We start from the raw sequence: 25,944 nt of genomic DNA on the forward strand, positions 1-25,944 counted from the left end.
ATGGGGTTGCAAAGAGTTGGACTGAAGCGACTTAGCAGCAGCAGCAGCAGGATGAGAACCAGCCCAGTTATCACCTGCCTGGTTCTCATGTGGCTTCTTAGCACACGTGCCTACAGTTTCTGCGGGCAGTGAGTTTACCATTCCTCACTACCAGCCAAAGAAGAGCTGACCTCGTTTCTACGGCGGCCCTGTGGGAGAGGTTCACATAAGGCTGTCTCCCCATGCGACCAGCTCACAGGTGCTGGATTAATATGGCAGATTTGGTAGGCATCAATATCTAGAGAACCATCGCCAGCTGACAACCCAGTTCTATCTTGCTCTGTGCTCATTTCTTCAAACTTCTACATACTCCACTTTTCCTACAGGCTTCCTGATTATACACTGCTTTTCTGTCATCATTTTGTGGCTATAAAACTTAGGGTAAACTTCAGTTCTTGATATCTTATATTAACTTCACCAATATGAACCAGCTTGGTTCTGAATTCAATCAGAATTCAGATTGGTTCAGAGCTCTGCAATCGTGTCGCTGATGGCAAGGTGCTTCTCATTTCTAAAGGCTGTATGATGGAGCCAATCCCACTGAATGACAGTGTTCTCACCCTCTTATTGATCTTAGCACCTGTCTCCACCTTGTCTAGAATCCCACGTGTCCCTCCTCTCTGCTGCTGCTGCTGCTAAGTCGCTTCAGTCGTGTCCAACTCTGTGCGACCCCATAGATGGCAGCCAACCAGGCTCCCCCGTCCCTGGGATTCTCCAGGCAAGAACACTGGAGTGGGTTGCCATTTCCTTCTCCAATGCATGAAAGTGAAAAGTGAAAGTGAAGTCACTCAGTTGTGTCCGACCCTTCTCAACCCCATGGACTGCAGCCTACCAGGCTCCTCTGTCCATGGGATTTTCCAGGCAAGAGTACTGGAGTGGGGTGCCATCACCTTCTCCGTCCCTCCTCTCTAGTCATACCCAAAACCAGTCTCTTCCAAATAAGTTAGTTCTAACTTAGCGCTTCCAGATATAGATTCTTACCCTCTATTCATCCATCCATCTATTCAGAAGTTACTGGGTACCTATGTATAAGTTGCTGACCCAGGTCTTCAGGATAAAGTGATAAAAATACCCATGGTATTTCACTTTAAACTTATGTACAGTGTGGAAAAAAGAAGAAAATTGCAGAAAAAAAATTTTAATGTGCAAAGGCACCAAGAAGTGAATCTAGAGAGGAAGGCAGAACTCAGAGGTAGGCAATGCCTGCTGAGACATCGCAAGCCACCTTGACTCTACGTTCACTGGTTCTTCTATCTCAATCCCCGTGGGCTCTGCCCACAGTAGCTGGCTTCCACCTCCAACATTCTACTATTCTAGTAGACTTGCTCCTCTAAAGGTGACCAAAGACCGTCCCACTGACAGATCTAATAGACCCTCTTCAACACACTATGTCACTCGAAGAGTCTGCTGCATATCATGGGACTGATCATGGACTGTCCCTTATAAATCCTCCAACTGTCTTGAAACAGGGATACTACTTTCTCCTTGTTCTCCTTTATAATGTCGTTTATTCCTCTTGATCTTTTACAGGCTTTTCCACCCCATCAGTGGGGATTTCCATCAATGACCCAATACTCCCCTCTCCTTATGGTCCTGATGACAGTAGTCATGTTCACTGGTTTTACTAACCCCAGATTCTGATGACTCCCAAACAAGAAACCCATATCTGACCATCCAACTGAACATCACACTCCTGTTTCTACATGTCTGCAAGATACTCCACATTCAACATGTCCAGACTGAATTCTCCACATTTTCTCTCACTTTCTACTCCTCAAAACAGCTTTTCTGCCTTCTTTACATCTAGAATTTATTGATGTCATCACCATTTTGTATTAGACATGATTTGTTTCATTTTGTATCAGACTGTATCACTTTGATACACTGTGATACACTTTGACATCACTGTGTTGTATTACTAAGGTAAAATATGAATTATTAAAAAGATGAATATCTAAAATACACAAGAACAACTCAACACTCTTATATATTTGAGATTCAGCTACATAGGTGAAGGAAACTCAGTAACTTCCTATCTTCAAAACTGAATTTTAAATATATTGACAAGGTTATCATATACAAATATATATATTTTTTCAGCATTCAACCTATCAATACATAAAATAGGCTCTTAGGTGTTTTTGTTTTTTTTTTCTCTTGATCCAGAATTTCATTGGGGAGGAAAAGGTCCTGGTCAAATACATCAACTGGGAACAGGTAATTTGTACAAAACTGTTCAGAACAGTTCTATTCACAAGAGCAAACATAATTAAAAACACCTCAAGTGCCAAAAAATAAAGTTATTTAAAACACATCAATATACTTGATAATTCAGTCATTAAATCATAATAATGTGAACTCAGCCACTATATGAAGAATGAATATGAAACTAGACAAATAAATATAATTAAGTTTATATCTCTGTGCCTGTAGGTTTGTTTATATTAGCAAAAAGAAAATGTTAGATGGATTTTGTGAAGTGTAAAGGATATATCTGGGGTAGTCTGACTTAAGATACAGGTTGCCTGGTATTTCTTAAGTTTACTTTAGGACACTTGAGAGATATTTTCACTACATTTTCTTCCATATAAGAAAAGACTGACATTTGGAAGACTCCAACAAACTAAAAAATTCAGATAATTTTTGGATTTTGCTGTAATTTTGTAGATGCAGAACCCTCCAAATGTTCATTATGTTTTTCAAAGTGATGAATCTTAATTTTTCTTCTGCTAGGCTTACACATAAGCAATTAAGCCACATCTGCCATTTGAAAGAACAATTCCTGCTGAACTAGCCAGCCAGAGAAAACATCCTCTTTGGAGTTAGGGTACCCCTGCCTTCAGCTGAGTCCCACCCTTTATCCTCTGTGCTGAGAAGATCCAGCTCAGTGGACCACAGGGGTCTGAACGTCGCTGAAACCAACACGGTGATTTCCCAAGGGCGAGAGCTGACCCTCACAGAAGCCCCTCCTGTCTCCCCAGGCTAGGGTGGGTGAGGAGGAGCGATGGGAAAAAATAGGCACTTGATTCTATCCTGGTGAATCCACAATAAGAAAAAAAAGAAAGAGGGATACAGTTACGGTTTGCCATCCAGCAAAACGAACAAACAGAAACCCAGCTTATGTTTAAGATCACACTGAGATTGACTCAAGTAGGTGAGCCGAGTATATACACCCTCCTCTCTACCTCAAACATTTAAATTAAACAAAAAGTACACATTTGCCAGAAGATAAGGCACCCATCCCTGCCTACTGCCCAGCTCCGCAGGCAACCCTGAGCCCAGTGCATCTGTATTAGAGCTGGAAGGCAGAGCACCAAACGAGGAAGTGTCCACTGCGGACCAAGCTCCCAAAGCTCCAGGACGATAGTGACAATGCTGCCCTCTAGTGGTCTGTGGCCAACACACACCGCAAAACCCAGAACTCTCCACCTCCTTTCGGATTCTTTGCTAAGTAAAAGAACAAGCCCTGGACAAGTCAACTGAGAGTGAGAGCTTAAATTTTCTCTGACATCATAGACTGACACTTCACTACTACAGAACATAGATATAAGGCAGATTTTGTTATTTCATGTGTTCACATGTGACTATGGTAAGCAGGCTGGAGAGTGGTATCTGAGAGGGAGCAAAGGCCCCATTCCTAAGGCAGAAAGATGCCAGTGATGGAAACAACCATCTCAGCTCCAGCACTGATGATGGTCTGGGGACTTTCTTAGTGATGACGCTGTAGGTTTTGAGGATGAACATTAAGAATGTATGACGAATATTTATGTCTTTATTGATATACAACCTCGAAGGCCACTGAAATACCAATGTCGACACTGTGAGACAAATAGGCTAAAATCCAACATAACCTAAGCAATGTCCTCCTAATTTTAGCTCTTGGCAGATGGGAGGAGAGTGGGGAGAGCAGCTTGCCTGCTCCACGCCCCTGCCCACTCGTACCGAGTCCACGTGGTGCTGCCAGCTAGGCAAGAGGCTGGATGTGTAAACACAACCTCACAACTGCAAAGTAAGCCCACACAGGTACCTAATCAACCAAACCCTTTGCGGTTTCAGCAGACACAGAGTGTTACTAGACACTGAGGGGAAAAAAATAACAGCACAAAATAGAAGCCTCCAAAGTAACACAGGAAACCTCCCAGAACATAGAACAACAAGACAACAGGGTTTAAATAAGGAATACAGGTGAAGCGACATGGAAGATCAATCTAGTAAGAGGTTCTACTAGATTAAAGGAGGTTCTAGGGGAGATCAGAGAAAATAGGTGATGGACATGCCTGTTACCTTGATCGTGGTGATGGTTTCACGTGTGTGTGCACAGGTCCAAACTCAACAAACTGTATACATTAAACGTCTGCAGGTTTCTGTACATCAATTAAACCTCAATAAAGTTATTTACACATTGACATAATGACTTCCCTAGTGGCTCAGACGGTAAAGCGTCTGCCTACAATGCAGGAGACCCGGGTTCGATCCCTGGGTGGGGAAGATCCTCTGAAGAAGGAAATGGCAACCCACTCCAGTACTCTTGCCTGGAAAATCCCATGGATGGAGGAGCCTGGTAGGCTACAGTCCATGGGGTCGCAAAGAGTCAGACACGACTGAGCGACTTCACACGCAGTTATTTAAGAAGAAAGAACCACTCGGTTCCAAAGAACACCAATGAGAAAGTTGACAAGAAAACCCACAAAATGGGAGAATATATCAACGAATCATTTATCTGATTGGACTCTAGCATTCAAAACATAAAAATAAGTCTTACAATTCAACAGTCGAACAACAAATAACTTGGTTAGAAAATGGGCAAAGATTTTGAATAAAGATTTCTCCAAGGAAGACACACAAATGGCCAATAAGCACATTTTTTAAAATGCCCAAACTCATTAGTCATTAGGTGAATGCAAATCAGAACCACAATGAGATACCACCCCACACCCACTAGAATGGCTACTACAAAAACAAATAAATAAAAACCGAAAATGACAAGTGTTCATCAGGATGCAGAGAAACGGGAGCCCTCATAAATTGCTAGTGGGAATGGCAAATGGTGTGATTGCTTTGGAAAACATTTGGCAGCTCCTGAAAACAGAATTAAGCACAGAGTTACCATATGACCCAGCAATTCCATTTCCTGGTATACTAAACTAACAGAAAACATATGTTTATGCAGAAACTCGTACATTAATGTTCACAGAGGCTATACTCATAATAACCAAACAGTGGACACAACTCAAATATGCATCAGTTAATGAACAGGGTAAACAAAATGAGGTGTATCCATATTGGAATATTATTGAATATCATTATCATTATTTGGAATATTATTATCATTATTAGAATATTATTCGGCCCTTAAAAGGATTAAGTACTGATGCATCCTACAACATGGATGGACCCTGGATACATTAGGCTAAGAAGTCAGCAGACCAAATACTGTCCATATATTGTTTGGTTCCACTCACATGACATGATCAGGATGGGAAAATCTATGGAGACAGAAAGCAGATGAGGGGTTGTTAGGGGCTGGGATAGGAAGTGAATGGGTAGTGAATGCTAATGAATATGGGAATTTCTTTGGGGGTGATGAAAATGTTCCAGAATTAGACAGTGATGATGGGTCCACACGGAGAAGGCAATGGCACCCCACTCCAGTACTCTTGCCTGGAAAATCCCATGGATAGAGGAGCCTGGTAGGCTGCAGTCCATGGGGTCGCTGAGAGTCGGACACGACTAAGTGACTTCACTTTCACTTTTCACTTTCATGCATTGGAGAAGGAAATGGCAACCCACTCCAGTGTTCCTGCCTGGAGAATCCCAGGGACGGGGGAGCCTGGTGGGCTGCCAGACGTCTATGGGGTCGCACAGAGTCGGACACGACTGAAGCGACTTAGCAGCAGCAGATGGGTCCACAACCTTGCAAATATACTAAAAATCACTGAATCGTGTATTTTCAGACAGTGAATTTTATGTTGTTATTCAGCCACTAAGTCATGTCAGACTCTGTGACCCCATAGACTGTTACATAAATTATGTCTCAATTTCAAAGTACTAAGTGGTCCAAATATTTCCATTTAGAAACATTTACATGATAAATCTGAAGTACATTAGAGAGATTAAATGTAAAGAATAAAATTATTATACTTAGAACTTTTATGGAATATATTTGTATTCAGAAATCATAAAGAGGAAAGAAAAAGACTGATAAATTGAAGTATACCCATTTCAAAAATAAGACTTCTGAACAATACCAGCATCTTGATTGAAATAAAAGTAGCAGACTCAAGAGAAAAGATTTATAACATATATAACAAGGTATTAATATCTGGAATGTATAAGAGCATGTGAAGAAAAATCAGTATAAAAAATGGCCAAAAGCTATGAAACAGTTATTCATAGAAGAAAAAATATAAATATTCAATTAATATCTGAAAGGTTATATGGAAGATCAATAATAATAAGTGAGGTACAAATTTTAAAATTTGCTAGAGAACAATGTCTTCTGATCATTAAGAAAAGATTGCTTATAAAAAGCATTAGTGAAGCTGGGGGGAAATGGGTATTCACATTGACCACCAGTACAAGTGGAAATCAATGCAACCTTTTTGGAGAACAATATTTTCCAAAACTATGCATGTTAAAACCAAGGAATTCTATTTCTAAGAATCTACCCCAGAAAAAAATTTACACATGTACACAGAGTGCAATGTAGAAAGATGCTCACTGCAGCCAAGCTGTTAGAGCAAAATGCTGGAACCACCCAAGTGTCCATCTGCAGATCAATGGTTGCATAACTCCGTCTACAATCATTCCATTTACCCAGACCTCCCCACCTTTCCCGGATATCAGAAAAACAAGGCAATTTCATGAAAGAAATTCATTTTGAAAACAATATTCATAGTATGATCCCATTGATAGAAAGCAAAATGTAGTAAAATAACCTTCTATACACCAGAGGGTTAATACCACTGACTTGGGGAAGGAAGCTGGGTTAGGAAGGGGCCAAAGCGACTTCCACTTTTGAATTTATGTATCTTATTATCATCTGACTTTTTCCAACAAGAATAACAAATATAAAACTGAGGTAAAAATGTTAATTTTAAAAGTCTATCTACTGTTTAAGCAATACTGTTTAAGTCTAATTTTAAGTATCAATTTTAATTACTAATACATTATTAGAAGAAAGTTCTTACCTTCCAGATTTTCAATTTTTTCAATGTTGTTTAAAGCTAAATTCAAATATTCAAGTTTCTTGAGTTTGCTAACATTTTCTGAAACATACAAATAATGGAATTAGTTAACCTTCGATATAAAAGACATTTTTACATAATCTGTTATAAAAATGACAAGAATCTAAGAATCATTGCTATGCTATGCTAAGTCACTTCAGTCGTGTCCAACTCTGTGCGACCCCATAGACGGCAGCCCACCAGGCTCCCCCGTCCCTGGGATTCTCCAGGCAAGAACACTGAAGTGGGTTGCCATTTCCTTCTCCAATGCATGAAAGTGAAAAGTGAAAGTGAAGTCGCTCAGTCGTGTCCGACTCTTAGTGACCCCATGGATTGCAGCCTAACAGGCTCCTCCGTCCATGGGATTTTCCAGGCAAGAGTACTGGAGTGGGGTGCCATTGCCTTCTCCATTATGGTTATCCAAAATCATGTTGCTTTTCCAAACCTGTATCTGTACATCAGACATGGTTGGTTGCCTACTCAGCATCCATTTCTCCCTCTATTCTTCCTGAGGGAACCCAGTTCTACTCATGTTTCTGCTGCTGCTGCTAAGTCACTTCAGTTGTGTCCGACTCTGCGCGACCCCATAGACTGCAGCCCACCAGGCCCCCCCGTCCCTGGGATTCTCCAGGCAAGAACACTGGAGTGGGTTGCCATTTTCTTCTCCAATACATGAAAGGGAAAAGTGAAAGTGAAGTCGCTCAGTCATGTCCGACCCTCAGCGACCCCATGGACTGCGGCCTTCCAGGCTCCTCCATCCATTGGATTCTCCAGGCAAGAGTACTGGAGTGGGGTGCCACTCATGTCTCTACCCAGCCCTAACTCTGGGGTTAGGCTTAACCAAGCAGGCCCAGTGCATGGCAATCCCATGTTCCTTGGTAGTGACAGCTCGGGAGGCCAGGCTTAAGTCAACCTGCCCAGGACAGTCTCCTGGCAACTGCGGTACAGAAGAGGGCGTGCACACCCTGTACTCCTGATCAGAAGGAATGGCCTGTATTTCATGCTTGTGAATTGCCTTTCTCTTTTTCCTGTTTGTGTGCTCAGTCACTCAGTCTTGTCTGACTCTTTGCAACCTTTTGGACTGTAGCCTGCCAGGTTCCTCTGTCCATGGGATTTTTCAGGCAAGAATGGAACACTATCTTTATTGACTCACAGTCATCTTGCAAAGCTGAAGGAATCAGCTGTCGGATGAAGCCCACAGTGGCTGGTGCAGCAGAGAGAATGAACCGGCCAACCAACCCTGGAGACTGGACAGTCTCTAGAGTTAATAGTTGGGTTAGAGGATAGATTTCCTCACTGCTAAGTCACTTTGAGTTGTGTTTACCTTTGCTTGAAGTCAAAATCATTCTGATACAGGATTATGGTTTTAAATAAATATGTAAGCCCATATAGGCAAAGCAAAAGCATAAATAAGTCAAGGAATCTCTTGAGGGGGGCCCCTTAAAAACAGCTTAAATAATACCATAGCTTGCACTGCTGAGTGCTTATTACAAGCCATACAATTTTCTAAGCATTCTGCATATTATCTCATTTAATCTTCCTAATAACCCTATGAAGTAAAAACTACTGTTGTCTCCCTTATACAAATGAGAACATCAAGGTGCAGAAAATTAATCCAGTTATTCAAGGTTAAGTGGCAGAGCCAGGAAATCTGACTGCAGAGCCCGGCACTAAATCATTACATTGCACTTTTAAAGGATAGTCCTTTCTAAGATGACATGAATACAGAAAATCCTGCTAAGAAACATGCATCAGGGCAGGCTCACTTAACACTTCCTCTGCACCATTTTCCAGGGATATTATGACAGTCAAATATGATGATTTATAACCATCACCTTTATCATCATCAATATTCATCTAAAATTTATAAATATCACATATTTGTTCCCATAGACCTGAGAATAAAAATTCACCTCTCCGAGCCTCAGTTTACTCATTTTTTTCAATGAGGATTTTTGAACAAAAACCTTCTCTCAGCAGTTATACCATCCTAAGCGATACTGATGCTGACAAGAGTTTCAAACCAATATCCGAGTATTTGATCATCAGAGATTTGTAGAGCTCTAGAGCAAGAGAGTTCCAGAAAAACATCTATTTCTGCTTTATTGACTACGCCAAAGCCTTTGACTGTGTGGATCACAATAAACTATGGAAAATTCTGAAAGAGATGGGAATACCAGACCACCTGACCTGTCTCTTGAGAAACATATATGCAGGTCAGGAAGCAACAGTTAGAGCTGGACATGGAACAACAGACTGGTTCCAAATAGGAAAAGGAGTACATCAAGGCTGTATATTGTCACCCTGCTTATTTAACTTCTATGCAGAGTACATCATGAGAAATGCTGGGCTGGAAGAAGCACAAGCTGGAATCAAGATTGCCGGGAGAAATATCAAGAACCTCAGATATGCGATGACACCACCCTTATGGCAGAAAGTGAAGAGAAACTAAAAAGCCTCTTGATGAAAGTGAAAGAGGAGAGTGAAAAAGTTGGCTTAAAGCTCCACATTCAGAAAACGAAGATCATGGCATCTGGTCCCATCACTTCATGGGAAATAGATGGGGAAACAGTGGAAACAGTGGCTGATTTTATTCTGGGGGGCTCCAAAATCACTGCAGATGGTGATTGCAGCCATGAAATTAAAAGATGCTTACTCCCTGGAAGGAAAGTTATGACCAACCTAGATAGCATATTGAAAGGCAGAGATACTACCTTACCGACAAAGGTCCATCTAGTCAAGGCTATGGTTTTTCCAGTGGTCATGTATAGATGTGAGAGTTGTACTGTGAAGAAAGCTGAGCGCCAAAGAATTGATGCTTTTGAACTGCGGTGTTGGAGAAGACTCTTGATAGCCCCTTGGACTGCAAGGAGATCCAACAAGTCCATTCCAAAGGAGATCAGTCCTGGGTGTTTATTGGAAGGACTGATGCTGAAACTGAAACTCCAATACTTGGGCCACCTCATGCAAAGCGTTGACTCATTAAAAAGACCCTGATGTTGGGAGGGATTGGGGGCAGGAGGAGAAGGGGACGACAGAGGATGAGATGGCTGGATGGCATCACTGACTCAATGGAAATGAGTTTGAGTGAACTCCGGGAGTTGGTGATGGACAGGGAAGCCTGGCGTGCTGCGATTCATGGGGTCGCAAAGAGTTGGACACGTCTGAGTGACTGAACTGAACTGAACTGAACTGAGATGCCAAAGATTATAACAGAGGTGCCAAAGATTGTAATAGAGTCCATACCCCAAACAGAAATACATAAAGTTATCATTGTTAAAACTGCACAATAAAATACCTTTCCTTCTCCATTTTTGTTATATGTATAACCCACTAAATGCTAAACTGTATAACCTCTAAATGCTAACTGGTAGAAGAAAAGTTAAGATTTGTTTTGTAAGGGTTTCCTAGATTAAATTAAATCAAGGACAATGGGCCAAACTGATTAGAAAACAAAAAAACCCCAAAAATCTCTATAAGGAAAAATATACAGAGCTTCCTAGGTGCCTGGAACAGGGGGTTACTGTTCTAGGCCAAATCATCCTGGGATCAGTTCCCACCCAAAGGCTTTATACAACCAGACCTACAAATCCATCCCCAGGAGCTGATCGTGGCTCAGATCATGAACTCCTTATTGCCAAATTCAGACTAAATGGAAGAAAGTAGGGACAACCACCACTAGACCATTCACGTATGATCTAAATCAAATCCCTATGACTATACAGTGGAAGTGACAAATAGATTCAAGTACCTGAGGAACTATGAACAGAAGTTCATAAGATTGTACAGGAGGTAGTGACTAAAACCATCCCCAAGAAGAAGAAATGCAAAAAGGCAAAATGGTTGCCTGAGGAGGTCTTACAAATAGCTGAGAAAGGAAGAGAAGAGAAAGGCAAAGGAGAAAAGGAAAGATATACCGATCTGAATGCAGAGTTCCAAAGAATAGCGAGGAGAGACAAGAAAGCCTTCCTCAGTGGTCAATGCAAAGAAATAGAGGAAAACAATAGACTGGGAAAGACTAGAGATCTCTTCAAGAAAATTAGAGATAGCAAGGGAACATTTCATGCAAAGATAGGCTCAATAAAGGACAGAAATGGAATGGACTTAAGAGAAGCAGAAGATATTAAGAAGAGGTGGCAAGGATACATAAAAGAACTATACAAAAAAGATCTCAATGACCCAGATAATCATGATGGTGTGATCACTCACCCACAGCCAGACATCCTGGAGTCCAAAGTCAAGTGGGTCTTAAGAAGCATCACTACAAACAAAGCTAGTGGAGTGATGGAATTCCAGCTGAGCCATTTCAAGTCCTAAAAAATGATGCTGTGAAAGTGCTACACTCAACATGTGAGCAGATTTGGAAAACACAGCAGTGGCCACAGGACTACAAAAGGTCACTTCTCAATCCAGTCCCAAAGAAAGGCAATGCCAAAGAATGTTCAAACCACTACACAATTGCACTCATCGCACATGCTAGCAAAGTAATGCTCAAAATTCTCTAAGTGAGGCTTCAACAGTATGTGAACCGAGAACTTCCAGATGTTCAAGCTGCATTTAGAAAAGTCAGAGGAACCAGAGATCAAATTGCCAACATCTGCTGGATCATAGAAAAAGCAAGAGAATTCCAGAAAACGATCTACTTCTGTTTCATTGACTATGCTAAAGCCTTTGAGTGTGTGGATGGCAACAAACTGTGGAAAATTCTTCAGGAGATGGGAATACCAGACTACCTGACCTGCCTCCTGAGAAATCTGTATGCAGGTGAAGAAGCAACAGTTAGAACTGGACATGGAACAACGGACTGGTTCCAAATTGAGAAAGGAGTACGTCAAAGCTGTCACCTTGCTTATTTAACTTACATGTGGAGTTCAGCTCAGTTCAATTCAGTTGCTCAGTCGTGTCTGACTCTTTGTGACCCCATGGACTGCAGCACACTAGGCCTCCCTGTCCATCACCAACTCCTGGAGTTTATCCAAACTCATGTCCATTGAGTCGGTGATACCATCCAACCATCTCATCTTTTGTTGTCCCCTTCTCCTCCTGCCGTCAGTCCTTCCCAGCATCAGCGTCTTTTCCAGTGAGTCAGCTCTTCGCATCAGGTGGCCAAAGAATTGGAGTTTCAGCTTCAGCATCAGTCCTTCAAATGAACACTCAGGATTGATCTCCTTTAGGATGGACTTGTTGGATCTCCTTGCAGTCCAAGGGACTCTCAAGAGTCTTCTCCAACACCACTGTTCAAAAGCATCAGTTCTTTGGTGCTCAGCTTTCTTTATAGTCCAACCCTCACATCCATACACAACTACTAGAAAAACCATAGCCTTGACTAGACGGAACTTTGTTGGCAAAGTAATGCTTATTTAACTTATATGCAGAGTACATCATGAGAAATGCCAGGCTGGATGAAGCAAAAGCTGGAATCAAGAATGCAGGGAGAAATATCAATAAGCTTGGATAAGCAGATGACGCCACCCTTATGGCAGAAAGCAAGGAGGAACTAAAGAGCCTCTTGATGAAAGTGAAAGAGGAGAGTGAAAAAGTTGACTTAAAGCTCAACATTCAAAAAACTAAGATCATGGCATCTGGTCCCATCACTTCATGGCAAATATATGGGGAAACAGTAGAAACAGCGGCAGACTTTATTTTCCTGGACTCCAAAATCACTGCAGATGGTGACTGCAGCCATGAAATTAAAAGACGCTTGCTCCTTGGAAGTAAAGTTATGACCAACCTAGATAGCATATTGAAAAGCAGAGACATACTTTACCGACAAAGATCCATATAGTCAAAACTATGGTTTTTCCAGTAGTCATGTGTGGATGTGAGAGTTGGACCATAAGAAAGCTGAGCACTGAGGAACTGATGCTTTTGAACTGTGGTGTTGGAGAAAACTCTCGAGAGTCCCTTGGACTTCCAGATTAAACCAGTCAATTCTAAAAGAAATCAGTCCTGAATATTCATTGGAAGGACTGATTGTGAAGCTGAAACTTCAATACTTTGGCCACCGGATGTGAAGAACTGACTCACCGGAAAAGACCCTGACTTTTGGGAAAGTCTGAAGGCAGGAGGAAAAGGGAATGACAGAGGATGAAATGGCTGGATGGCATCACCCACTGGATGGACATAAATCTGAGCAAATTCTGGGAGTTGGTGATGGACAGGGAAGCCTGATGTGCTGCAGTCCATGGGGTCACAAAGAATCAGACATGACTGAGTGACTGAACTGAACAAATCCACCCCCCAGTTCAGGCCGCCCTGAGCCGTTCAACTTCTGGCCAGGCCTGAGGCTCATGGAGAGACTGTGACCAATGGAGATTCTGCGAGCGGATCCTCTAAGGCTCTGAGTCAGTAAGTCTGGGGTGAGGCCCTGGCCCCATTTTAACAGACCCCGGACAGGCCTCAGGTGACCCCTGGAGCCACACCAAGCAGAACCTACCCCCCACCCCACCGCCAGCCCGTCTGGAGCTCCCTGGGAAGAACAGAGCTTCAGCAAAGGCAAGTGTTTTGCAAACTGCTCCCTCTAGGGCCCAAGAGCACGTCTGAATCCTCCAGAAACAGTTGTACTTGCTAAATAAGCACCTAAACGCCTATGGGTGGAGTTGTGCTGAAAAATCCCATTATTAGGATTTAAAAGCATGTTTAATTTAAGAATACTTTGGAAGCAAAAATTCAAGCTTTCTCACAGCTCTGAAAAGGACTGAAACACTATGCTGCTAATTAGTGATTGTGACGGACCAGCTGTGGAGATGAAGATTTCGGGAACTCTTAGAGAGGCACAATTAGGACAACTCTCTAATGCCCTCGTGATAAAAGCGGGTGGTTTTCTGTAACAGCCTTTTTGATAGGACAATGTGCCAGAGTTTCTAATTTCAGGTAAAGTACAAGATGCCGAAAATAAGTATCTGAAGGAATATAATGAATTTTAATAAATCTTCTAAAAGTATGCAAATTCTAGACTTTTTGTTTCCCTAGAGCCCATTTTTGGTTATCCAGTAAGCTTCAGGTGACTAACTGCATCACCAGAGCTTCTAACCACAGCGATGCTACCACTGGGGGCCAGGTACTTCTTTCTGGTGGGTGGTGAGGCGGGCACAGGCCTAGGCACATGGTTCCGTTCAGCTCTGATACCACACACGTCTGTGTGTCAGATGCTGTTGGCTCCTTTTCCAGATTCAAGACTAAGACACAGATCAACAGTTAACTGACTTGCCCAATGGCACAGTTTTTTTAGTGGCAGAGGCAGGGTTCGAACCTGGATCTACGTGCTCATACCACTAAGCTTCTCTGTGGCTTTTCTCAGGGTTGGGGGGGGGGGGCGCTCCTCCTGTTTCCATGTGGCAGGACCCCCCATTAGTGGGACTCCACAGGCTTCTCTTCTCTCTGCTCCCTTAACTCATTCTTCCCAGGGGTGGGGGTGGCAATTGGATGGGGAGGGCCGACTCACCTCATGGGAGAAGGAACTGGGCGTACCCGTCCACTCTCTCCTGGTCTGGGGTCTCCACCCCCTCCTGCCACAAATCACATAGGGAAGCCTGTGGTGATCGAGTTCTGCATGCAGCTGGGTGGTGTGTATGTTTAATTCTGGGGACACTGCAAGAGTAAAAACTAGTTTTTACTCAAGTTTTTACTAGTTATATTGCTGATTTTGGGTTCTCCATCTACCTGTTTATTTTTACCTCTCATTTCATTCCAAACTGGAGCAGCAAACAGGGCTGTCATTGTGAACCCCTCTCAATACCCAATCCTGAGCACGATTCCTGGCACACGGACTTTCTTGATACATGATAGCAGTAGACCTAGCTATCCCAGGCTGGGATCTGACAAGGATTTCCTCAGTTCTCACATAATCCTTTCAGGTTCATGACAAATGCCTGCATTCCTCTCTTTGACACTTTTTAAAAATCAGGTTTTAAAGGAATAGGTCAACTAATGTGTTCTCAGCCATCAACGGGTCCTCCTGACTCTTTGATGGAGATCCCCGGGGCAAAAGAGACAGACCGGGCACAGAAAGGCTCGGGGAACCAGTTTCATCAACAACCACTGAGAGACGGTTGCGTCTATTCCTCCATGCAATTCTCTTTCTTCCTCTAAGAAATAACACTGCATTTGCCAATATTCTGCCATTCAAAATGTTAAAGAAACTATGAGAACAAAGTCCTGAAGACTTACCAATTTTTCCGATGAGGTTATTTTGAAGATAGAGGATTTTTAAATCCCGGCACCACTTGTCAATATGCTCTAGTCTTTCTATTTCTTGCTGATGCAAGGAGAGTTCCTCCAGGGAAAAAATTACACAGTCATTGTGCTCGGCATTCCGTCTAATGAGATCTTCTGTGACTGAAAGAAAATGTGTTATGTATTACATCTCCATCCCCATTAATATTAAGCTATTAATGCACTGGGTTTTCCTCGCAGTGAGATGTGAATTCTCCAGGCCCAAGTCATTTTTCTGAAGGAAAGAGATCAGAGAAGTGCTGCCTCCTGTTGGGAGTTTTTATGACACTAGTGTAACTTGGAAGAAAGAGGCGATGATCCATTTTGTCTTATGCTGGAATCTACGTACATTTCGCTGGATGGATGGAGACCAAGTTGATTGGTAATGACCATGAGGATTGGGATCCTGAGGTGGTATCACATCAAACTGGGTGAGACCCACTAAGTAATCCAAGACGGAGGCATGGCACGGCTGACAGGGCAGAAACAGGACAGCATCTCCATTCAATAGCCACAACCATCCCGTAAGGAAAGGTTCACTCACTCATTCATTCACTCACCTGGTATCTATTTAACTAGAGTGGAAGAGACAGAAGAGAAATAACCCCAGATTTTACAGGGCAATCTTATAAAGCAACCACCACTGGATCTGTTTCCAGGAGGAATGAAAGAAGCTGATCACAGAGGGAGGGGTTGCAAGAGCCCCACTCCCCCCTGACAAGAGTGATGCATAGCACTGGGCTGGCCTGATGCCACAGGCCAGGAACATATGATGATGGTGGTGCCAAGGGACTGGGGACACCACTTGTGTCCACGGTTGCAGCCAAGAACAGGATACGAATCCTCTTCACAGTTGGGTTGTAAAAACTTTGGGTTGGCCAAAAAGTTTGTTCAGCTTTTTCTGTAACATGGAAAACCCAAATGAACTTCCTGGCCAACCCAATATATAATAAAAACAAGGAGGCAATCACAATGGAGAATACTTGTACTTTCCAGTGCTATTAAAAAAACTATGAATCCATTTGAACCCTCACATTTTAGGTGGAATGTGGAAATAATCACATCCATCCCACAGGATAATAAAGCTTCTCCTCTTGCCATTTACAGGGTGCCAGGAGTTGTCCTAAATGCTTCGCGTGTATGAACATGTGAGTAGGGACCATTGTTATTTACATTTGTTAGATGACGACTTGAGGCTCAGAGAGTTTAAGTAACTTGCCAGGGTCCAGCTATTATAGTAAGTGCTGGAGCCAAGTGACGGTGTGCTCTGAACCACCATGCTCCACTGCCCCAAGTGTGAGCAAAAAAGAGCCTCTCAAAAAGCCTCAAGCTTCCTGAACATACAAGCTCCTCTAGTGGAGACAGAGCTCTCCAGGTGCCCCTCTTCTGCATCACATCCTTACAGGTGAAGTCTGCCTTTTTTAAACAATGTGAAAACATGTACGAACTCCATCATTTGCGTGCAGTTAGCTGAACCCCCTGCTACATCCAGTGGTGAAAGGCGGGGTGCGTGTAATGACCATTCTTTGGAAGAAAGACCAGGGCAATGCAGAGGCTGAGAGATTCGTTTCCCAGGTGGCACAGTGGTAAAGAACTTGTCTGCCAAACAGGAGACATAGGTCCGATCCTTGGGTTGGGAAGATCCCCTGGAGAAGGAAATGGCAACCCACTCCAGTATTCTTGCCTAGGAAATCCCATGGATAGAGGAGCCTGGTGGGGTATAGTCCACGGGTTGCAAAGAGTTGGACATGACTGAGCGATTGAGCATGCAACAGCAGAGCTGGCTGCAAGCTAGGTCCTGGGAGGGGGCAGGCCAGAGAGGCGAGTAGGAGGCTAAAGGGGCAGCCTCCGCAGCCCTGCTCTCTGGGATCCCTACCGCGGGCTGCACTCTGCCATCTCTGGACACCACTGCTGTCATTAAACTGGCTTAAAAAGACTGCTCTAGTCAAGGAAAAGAAAGACAATACATGTTCTGAAAACCAAATTTTTAAGAGAAGGGAATTAAAACTACTCTTCCCACCTCCCACTACCAAAGTTGGTTCTAACAGCTGGAATCAGCTAGGGACAGCCAAGTTGAGGACACATCAAAGCTGCTGTGTAAAGTCAACCGTATTACCTGCCTCTGCAGTTGATGTCCAAGAATGCTCTTTACAAGGATGCAACGTGGGTTAAGGGGTTGAGATGACACTACCAATGTTACATCAGCTAACTTGATGAAATGTGGGAGTGATGCGCTGTGATGATGCAGACAGACCCTAGATGACTAACGGTGTGTATGTGACTCAAATGACACAAATCCATGGGGCAGGAAATGGACTTTGAGGCCTTGCGTCCATTAGACCTGGAGTCAATGGGCCAGAAGGATGAGCCCTTCCAGAGCCTGTGCCCTCCCCTGCAGACCATTGCCCCCAGGCGGAGCAAGGAAATCCTCTGCCTCCAAGTCCCACACTGGCTGCTTCTGCAGGCCACACCGTCGGGCACGCACTCCTTCACCCAGAGGTGTCCGAGGAGTGGCTGCTTTCTGGGGACATGGATGGCTTGGAAGTGTTGGCTGGAGTGTCTGCCCTCATATGTCGGCAGGAAGGACCAGGCTAGAGCCAGGGATGGCAAGAGGAGGGAGGTGTGGGCAAGGGAGCTGGCACAGAATCCAATGAGCTTGGGAAACATATACTGAATGTGGCGTTCTGGGTTGTTATGAAGGTATACTCGTCAAGGAAAGAAGATGCGTTTTATTTAGCAGTTTGATGTATAACTTGATACATGTGCCTCCACTTATATTCCTGCCCCAGTTCCCCAGTTGCCCTGGATGAAGGCTTGGTTGGGTACCCAGCTTGAAGACAGCCTAACTCGAACCCTGCAAGAGCTGTCATCCAAGGATATGGTTAAGGTGAATGTGTGCAGGGCATTCTGATTGCATCTGGAGAAGCCTCACCTGGTCTCCGGCCTGAGGCAGCTACACCAGCATCTGCACAGGCCACGTGCTGCCTCTTGGGGATATGAAAGGTGTCACAGGTTTCTCCTGCTCTACAGTTGTGCAGGCTTTTCTGATCTGTCCAACCCTGGAGACTTGCTGGTCCCTCCAACTGCTGACTGAGTTCCCACTGATGTCGAATGTTGAAAGCGGTGTGGAGGGGTGGAGGAGTTGGCATAAATAACAAATTGATACCCACACACACACACACCCACACGGGAGAGGGGGGGCTAAGGTTCATTCAGCATACTGGGTAGTTTTGCCCAACGGCAACAATTATACACAACTAGGATAGATTAAAAGAAAATGGAAAATCACAAAGGAAGGTGGAACTGTGAAGGTCTGGAGTTTCCCAGAGGCCCTTTTCTGAACTCCTCTACATTAAGCAAACCACTGTGCAGCATACTGTTTCAGAGTGCTCAGGAAATTGTTCCACAATACTGCCTCACCTGTAATGGCAAACATCAGTACAAAAACCAGGGTCCCCGAGAAGCAATGTGTCAGAGTATCTACCTGGTGCATGGAGATTATAGTGCTTCAGACTTTTAAAGGAGAAAACATTTTGCAGTTTTATGTACAGTTTAGACCAAACATTCTTTAACTCCAAGCAGTACTGTGTACCTTTAGAAAGCCCTACTCCAAATAACACAGCCCTGCATTTATGAATAAATCACTTGAGGCACTTAAAAAGGCTTTGGAAGCATTAATGCATCCCCATAAGACTATCTCAAGACAGATGGTAATACAATGCCTATTTCTGGGAGACAGTGAAGGACAGGGAAGCCTGGTGTGCTGCAGTCCATGGGGTCACAAAGAGTCGGATACGACTTAGTGCCTGAACAACAATAATCATATGGTAGAGGAGAACATGCCAAGGCACTTACTATATAAAACATATTGCTTTCATTTCCTTCTTGGGGAAAATTCAAACAGTAAAATACAAGACTCAGATAGACACCGGAGAAGGCAATGGCACCCCATTCCAGTACTTTTACCTAGAAAATCCCATGGATGGAGGAGCCTGGTAGGCTGCAGTCCATGGGGTCGCTAGAGTCAGACACTACTGAGTGACTTCACTTTCACTTTTCACTTTCATGCATTGGAGAAGGAAATGGCAACCCACTCCAGTGTTCTTGCCTGGAGAATCCCAGGGACGGTGGAGCCTGGTGGGCTGCCGTCTATGGGGTCGCACAGAGTCGGACACGACTAAAGCGACTTAGCAGCAGCAGCAGATAGACACGGAGAAGTATCTCACCTATAGAAGGCTGTAACCAATATCTGAATGAGCGGTTGATGAAGGATACTGACAGTTATAACCACAGATTCATACTCATCTCACTAAAAGAAAAAGGTTTAATGGAAACTCGTGCAGAGGCTTCTTTTCAATTCCTTAATATGACTGGGTTCTCGATACCTTGAGAGAGCATCCATGAAAAGACCCTACAGGGTGGGCAGGGCAGAGGGCAGGAGGAGAGGTTTTCAGGAATATCAGAGGTTGTCACGCTGTGTTTGCTATGACAGAGCTTTTCTAGAACAAGGTTCTAGAAGCTCACAAAGCCAACAATGCAGTGTTTGTCCTTCAGGCTTTGTATCATGTTTTGTAAACAACTCACCCTTTCTTGCCAGGGTACAGAAAAATCAGTAATGTATGCTTAAAGCAGATTCTGCAGAATTTTTAAACATCTTGAAAAACCAGCGGACACATACATGAAACAGAGATTTAACATAAATACATAGAAAGGGATTGTTGCTGTTGTTTAATCCCTCAGTCGTGTCTCTTTGCAAATCCATGGACGTAGTGCAACAGGCTCCTCTGTCCATGGGATTTCCCAGGTAAGCATACTGGAGTGGGTTGCCATTTCCTTCTCCAGGGGATCTTCCTGACCCAGAGACTGAACCCACCTCCTGCATTAGCAGGTGGATTCTTAATCACTCAGCCACCAGGGAAACCCAAATGACGGGGTCACAAATAGGTAAAGATTTCATCTTGTAGCATCTAAACTTTTTTCCTTTTCTTGTTTTCCATGGAAATTTTTAGAAACAGGATTTCTCAGTCACTTGCCCTGCCTCTTCTCACTGACTCAGGGTTATCTGATTGTTGGTGGTCACAGGGATCCCATCACACAGTTAGGGCACTGACAGTTACAAATACGGACAGGCTATACAAGGCAAGGACAGAAGGATCCAGAAAGTACTGTGAGTTCAGAGGAGGGAGTGACCCATGCTACAGAGCGACAGAAGAAGGTCAAACAGGGCATTATGCAGGAGAAGCCTGGGCTGAATCCTGAAACGCAAGTAGACATTTGGCAGATGTACCAGTAAGGAAAGCACACCACAGGCCGTGACAGATGCCATGAGGCCCAGCTCCCCGCTTCCGGCCTGAAGATGACTTCCTGCTGCTGGGAGGGCAGCCCTCAGCTGCCCACCTTCTTTGAAGTCACCCCAGCTGCAGAGACATCTCAACCAAAATCATGCCCCTCCTCCCAGGAAAGCCTGAGTGATATGGGGCTATAAAGGCCCAGCCCTCTCAACCCAACTTGGGAAAAACCAGAGGTCCAAGTTCAGAGCTCCTTTCACAAGCTCCAGGCTGGCTAGCTAAGGCCTTTGTTAAGACGCATCCCAACCTGATTTCCCTCTCTGCTGGACCTGGCTTTCTTGTCCAATGACACCTCCTCATACACTTCCTGCACACTTGCCTCCACTGAGAAGTCTGACTCCTGGGGAACCCAGCCTGGAAGAGTGGACACCGCAGGTGGTACACAAGAGCAGCCGCTGCCTTGCACAGAGCACTCTGCGCCTGGTCCCCACTGACAGCAACCTCACATGGAGGAAGGTGGGAGCCAGTCCCTGGGTCCTCTTTCCTAAGGACCATCAGCCCAATACGAGGATTCTGTGTTCATGACCTAATCACCTCCCAAAGGCCTCACCTCCTAATAACATCACCTTGAGGGTCAAGGTTTCAACTTATGAATTTTGGTGGGAAACAAACATGGATACTAGTGGAAGGGAACACACGGATAAGAGTGATGCAATCAGGCATTAGAGAAATACAGGGGAAATTGTAACTTAAAGGAAGATTGTGTTGGGGTGGCTACCACTGAAAACACAATTTACAAGGTAAGGCTGAGAGTCACAACCGAACATTAAAAGCTGATTGTGAACACCAGACTCCTATATTGGTAGCAAATAAAGAGGTTTTCTCCCTGAAAGTGAAGGACAGAGAGAGCTGAGAACCAGGCCAGGGACTAAATCACTAGAGAAGCAGAGCCTTCAGGTTCCAGACATGCTGGGGTCACAGGCACAGGATTTAGCCTCCAGCCTATGATAACTAAAAACCAAGACAAAATACAGGAAAATAATGTTGTTTTTTTAAACTTGTCATTGAGAAGTCGAAAGGAAAAAAAGTATTTTGAACAGAATATAATATGAAGAAAATAATCAGTATATCAAAATCTGTGGGGTACAGCTAAAACATAACTTCGAAGAGATTTATAGCACTAAATGCCTATAGCAAGAAAGAAAAGAGGTCCCAAATATCCGCTTCCTCTTTGAGAAACAGATCCCAAGATGACAGAGATGCTGGAATGAGCACACGAGAACCTTCAAGCAGCTGTGTTGGTTTCCTACAGTGGCGGTAACACATTACCACAAACTTAGCTGTTGACAGTTCCGCAGGCCAGAAGTCAGATATGGGTCTCGCCTACCTGATATTGGGGTGTCAGGGGGATTACATTCCTTTCTGGAGGTTCCAGGGGAGGACCCGTTTTCTTGCTTATTTGAGTTGCTGGCAGAATTTGGTTCCTTACAGTAATAGGACTGAGTTCCTCATTTTATTGCTGATTCTCAGCTGAAAGCCCCCCAGATTATAGCAACTTCAGCAGCTCAGAAGTTTCTGCCTCCCCAGCTCAAGAAGTTTGCTTGAATTCTATCTCCCTTTACCGCAGCAGGAAAGTTCCTCTAGACAGAAAACTGGGGTAACAGTGGGGCACAACTTTTGCATTTCCCTTCTCGCAAGGGGCACAGTTATGTCCTGAAAACAGCTACCTTATTCATGTTGCCCAATTTCACAGTTCTTTACAGAGGAAGGTTAACTCCAATACCACTTACTCTATCAGCGCTGCAGAAAGAAGCCCTAAAATGCCTCCTATTTATGACTAAGCACTTTAACCAAGCTTTTCCAATGGCCTGTCTCAAGAGGGCTTCTGTGGTACTTATTTCAGACTCTTACAGGGAGGATTAAGCATCCTATGCAGGTAAAGCATTCAGCAGGCTTATGGAACACTCTCCAAGGAAGACTGGATAAAGACAAATTATGCACAAGTTTAAATCGTCAATGTTCAAGTGCGCTGTCTGAGCAATTTCACTGTGACCACTCATATAAACTTAAATGAATATAATAGTCAAACTATTTTAATTTTCTTAAGGCAGAGAACATGTGCCAAACCATTCCTCTTTCAGTTACATTAATGAATAATTACAGAAAGGAAATAACTGTTCTAGCCGTAAAGCATTATATTGTCAAATAAATTAAGTTAAAAACAAAGTTAAGCAAATCAGCACAGTCTTTAGTACACAGTTCAGTCTGAAAATTAAATTAGGTCTTCCATAAAAAATAAGGGCTTCTCTGATAGCTCAATTGGTAAAGAACCCACCTGCAATACAGGAGACCCCAGTTTGATTCCTGGGTCGGGAAGATCTGCAGGAGAAAGGATAGGCTACCCACTCCAGTATTCTTGGGCTTCCCTTATGGCTTAGCTGGTAAAGAATCTGCCTGCAATGTGGGAGACCTGGGTTTGATCCCTGGGTTGGTAAGATCTCCTGGAGAAGGGAAAGGCTACCCATTCTAGAATTCTGGCCTGGAGAATTCCATGGACTGTATAGTCCATGGGGTCACAAAGAGTTGGACATGACTAAGGGATTTTCACTCACTCCATAAAAAATAAAACAAACTAAAAATCCTCTATTTATCCATAATTGTTTTTTCTTATTTCTGAAACTTTGTTTTATGTGCTTAGTATGTAAAGCCAAAGAATTGATGCTTTTGAACTGTGGTGTTGGAGAAGACTTGAGAGTCCCTTGGACTGCAAGGAGATCTGACCAGTCCATCCTACAGAAAATCAGTCCTGAATATTCATTGGAAGGACTGATGTTGAAGCTGAAACTCCAATACTTTGGCCACCTGATGCAAAGAACTGACTCATTTGAAAAGATCCTGATGCTGGGAAGGATTGAAGGTGAGAGGAGAAGGGGATGACAGAGGATGAGATGGTTGGATGACATCACCAACTCAGTGGACATGAGTTTAAGTAAATTCTGGGAGTTGGTGACGGATAAGGGAGGCCTGGCATGCTGCAGTCCATGGAGTCGAAAAGAGTCAGACACAACTGAGCAACTGAACTGAATTGACTGATGTAAATCTATGCAATTTCTTTAAAGGATGCTTTTCTTGGAAGCATCCTTTCATCAAAAAGCTTTTTCTGGTGTAGCTAAAATGTTTATAAAAAGCATTTCTCAATTATTCATAGGTGTGTGATGAACTAGCCATACGATATCAACAACGTATCTCAGCTTGAAATTGGGACTTCCCTGGTAGTCCAGTGCTTAAGACTCTGAACTTCCAATGCAGGCGGCTTGGGTTCAATCCCTGGTTGGGAAACTAAGATTCTACATGCTGCTGCTGCTGCTAAGTTGCTTCAGTCGTGTCCAACTCTGTGCGACCCCATAGACAGCAGCCCACAAGGCTCCCCCGTCCCTGGGATTCTACAGGCAAGAACACTAGAATGGGTTGCCATTTCCTTCTCCAATGCATGAAAGGGAAAAGTGAAAGTGAAGTCGCTCAGTCGTGTCCGACTCTTTGTGACCCCATGGACTGCAGCCCACCAGGCTCCTCCATCCATGGGATTTTCCAGGCAAGAGTACTGGAGTGGGGTGCCACTGCCTTCTCTGCCTACATGCTTCTGCTGCTGCTGCTGCTGCCAAGTCGCTTCAGTCGTGTCCAACTCTGTGTGACCCCATAGATGGCAGCCCACCAGGCTCCCCCGTCCCTGGGATTCTCCAGGCAAGAACACTGGAGTGGGTTGCCATTTCCTTCTCCAATGCATGAAAGTGAAAAGTGAAAGTGAAGTCACTTAGTCGTGTCCGACTCTCAGCGACCCCATGGACTGCAGCCCACCAGGCTCCTCTGTCCATAGGATTTTCCAGGCAAGAGTACTGGACATGCTGCTAGGTGTGGTCAAAAAAAAAAAAATAGAGAGAGCTTGAAATTAATGGTAAACAACACTGTCCACCAAATGAATTAAGACTTAAAAGTAGGAAACGCGATTTAAAGGATTTGTTACAAGCAGCTGATGAAGTCTACAATATAACAGGCAATGCATTAGGAGGATGATTCTAACTGGAGTCTCCTATTTAAGGTGAACTGAGAGGAAATAATATAAAACTGATTTTTCCTCTACGTGCCTTTAAGAAAATGTGGACACTATGAAAAGCCACTGAGCTGGACCTCAAATTGAATGCTAACTTATCACATAACAAGTATAAAGTTTGAGACCAGATGCTTAAACCTTCTGCATAACAGAGTCCATCTATATAGTTTTAAAGATGGTGTGAACTAGAGACCACTGAGCATCCTTCCAGTAATAACATCCTACGGCTTTGAGGGTACTTAACTTCCCCTGGCAAATGCATACACAGATCACATCTCAAGAGACTAGCCACCCTAATTTGATAGTCACAGTAGTATCAATACAAAATGAATTCAATATTAATTTTAAGAAAGGAGTTCTTTTTTCTCTAAATCATAATCTGCAGTGAGAGGTCAGTGCAGAGAGGCACTAATTATTTCATTTTCCCCCACTCACTGCTCCCAGGCTTGATCTTGCTCTCTCTGGGCAGACATCAACACTAAAAGTAGTTTCTTTGACTTTCAACATGAGAGCTCACACCACGGCCTCTCTTTTCCTCACCAGACCTTCCCTTATTCTCAGGAGACAGTGTAGACACAGATTAAAGAAAGCCAGCTCTGTTCAGGTTCACATCCCAGATACATTGCTGACTGTGTGACAATCGGCAGGTTGCTTAACCTCTCTGTTCTTCAGATTCCTCAACTGCAAAATGGAGGTAGCGTCTGTCTCACAAGATTTTTGTGAGAACTCAAGGAGTTGACACAGAGATGCCACTCAGAACATTGCCCTAGAAGGCAGCAAGAACATGACGATCATAAGCCCTTATTACCATCTTCTCTCGGAAGCTCAAGTTTTTTCTTCTGATGTAGAGAGTTCAGAACTGTGGAAAGAGCAGTAAAAGCCAAGGAGCTTGTATCTTAGTTTTTTATTCCATCGTGACTGATATTTTAAAATAAGCGTTGGCTTTCTTCCTCAAAGGGAGAAGCTCCAAAAGGGCTGGCCCTCCTCTTTTGCTCACCACTGCACCTGCAGCATCTGACACGAGGTGTATCAGTGTTAGTTGCTCAGTCACGTCCGACTCTTTGTGACC

General features: G+C 43.7%; 1 protein-coding gene across 8 annotated transcripts in view; it reads right to left on the reverse strand.

Moving 5' to 3' along the window:
* Positions 1-25,944, reverse strand: part of DNAAF11 (dynein axonemal assembly factor 11) — a 70,757-nt gene that overhangs the window by 43,585 nt on the left and 1,228 nt on the right. For 4 of the 8 annotated variants that reach the window (XM_086337377.1, XM_086337376.1, XM_086337380.1 and 1 more), the window contains exons 2-3: positions 15,435-15,602; positions 7,230-7,307 (exon numbers count right to left, since the gene is read on the reverse strand). The exons of 1 other annotated variant lie outside the window; for it this stretch is intronic. In XM_086337377.1, coding sequence (XP_086193503.1) covers positions 7,230-7,307; positions 15,435-15,602 — 246 coding nt within the window. Of the gene's footprint in view, positions 1-7,229; positions 7,308-14,709; positions 14,856-15,434; positions 15,603-25,944 lie in introns of all 8 variants that reach the window. 3 more of the 8 variants (XM_086337383.1, XM_086337381.1, XM_086337378.1) reach the window with 2 other exon arrangements.

The sequence above is a fragment of the Bos grunniens genome, chromosome 14 (assembly GCF_055505025.1).
Source record: "Bos grunniens cultivar Pamir isolate PY7600 chromosome 14, Bosgru_T2T1.0, whole genome shotgun sequence".
Lineage (NCBI taxonomy): Eukaryota > Metazoa > Chordata > Mammalia > Artiodactyla > Bovidae > Bos > Bos grunniens.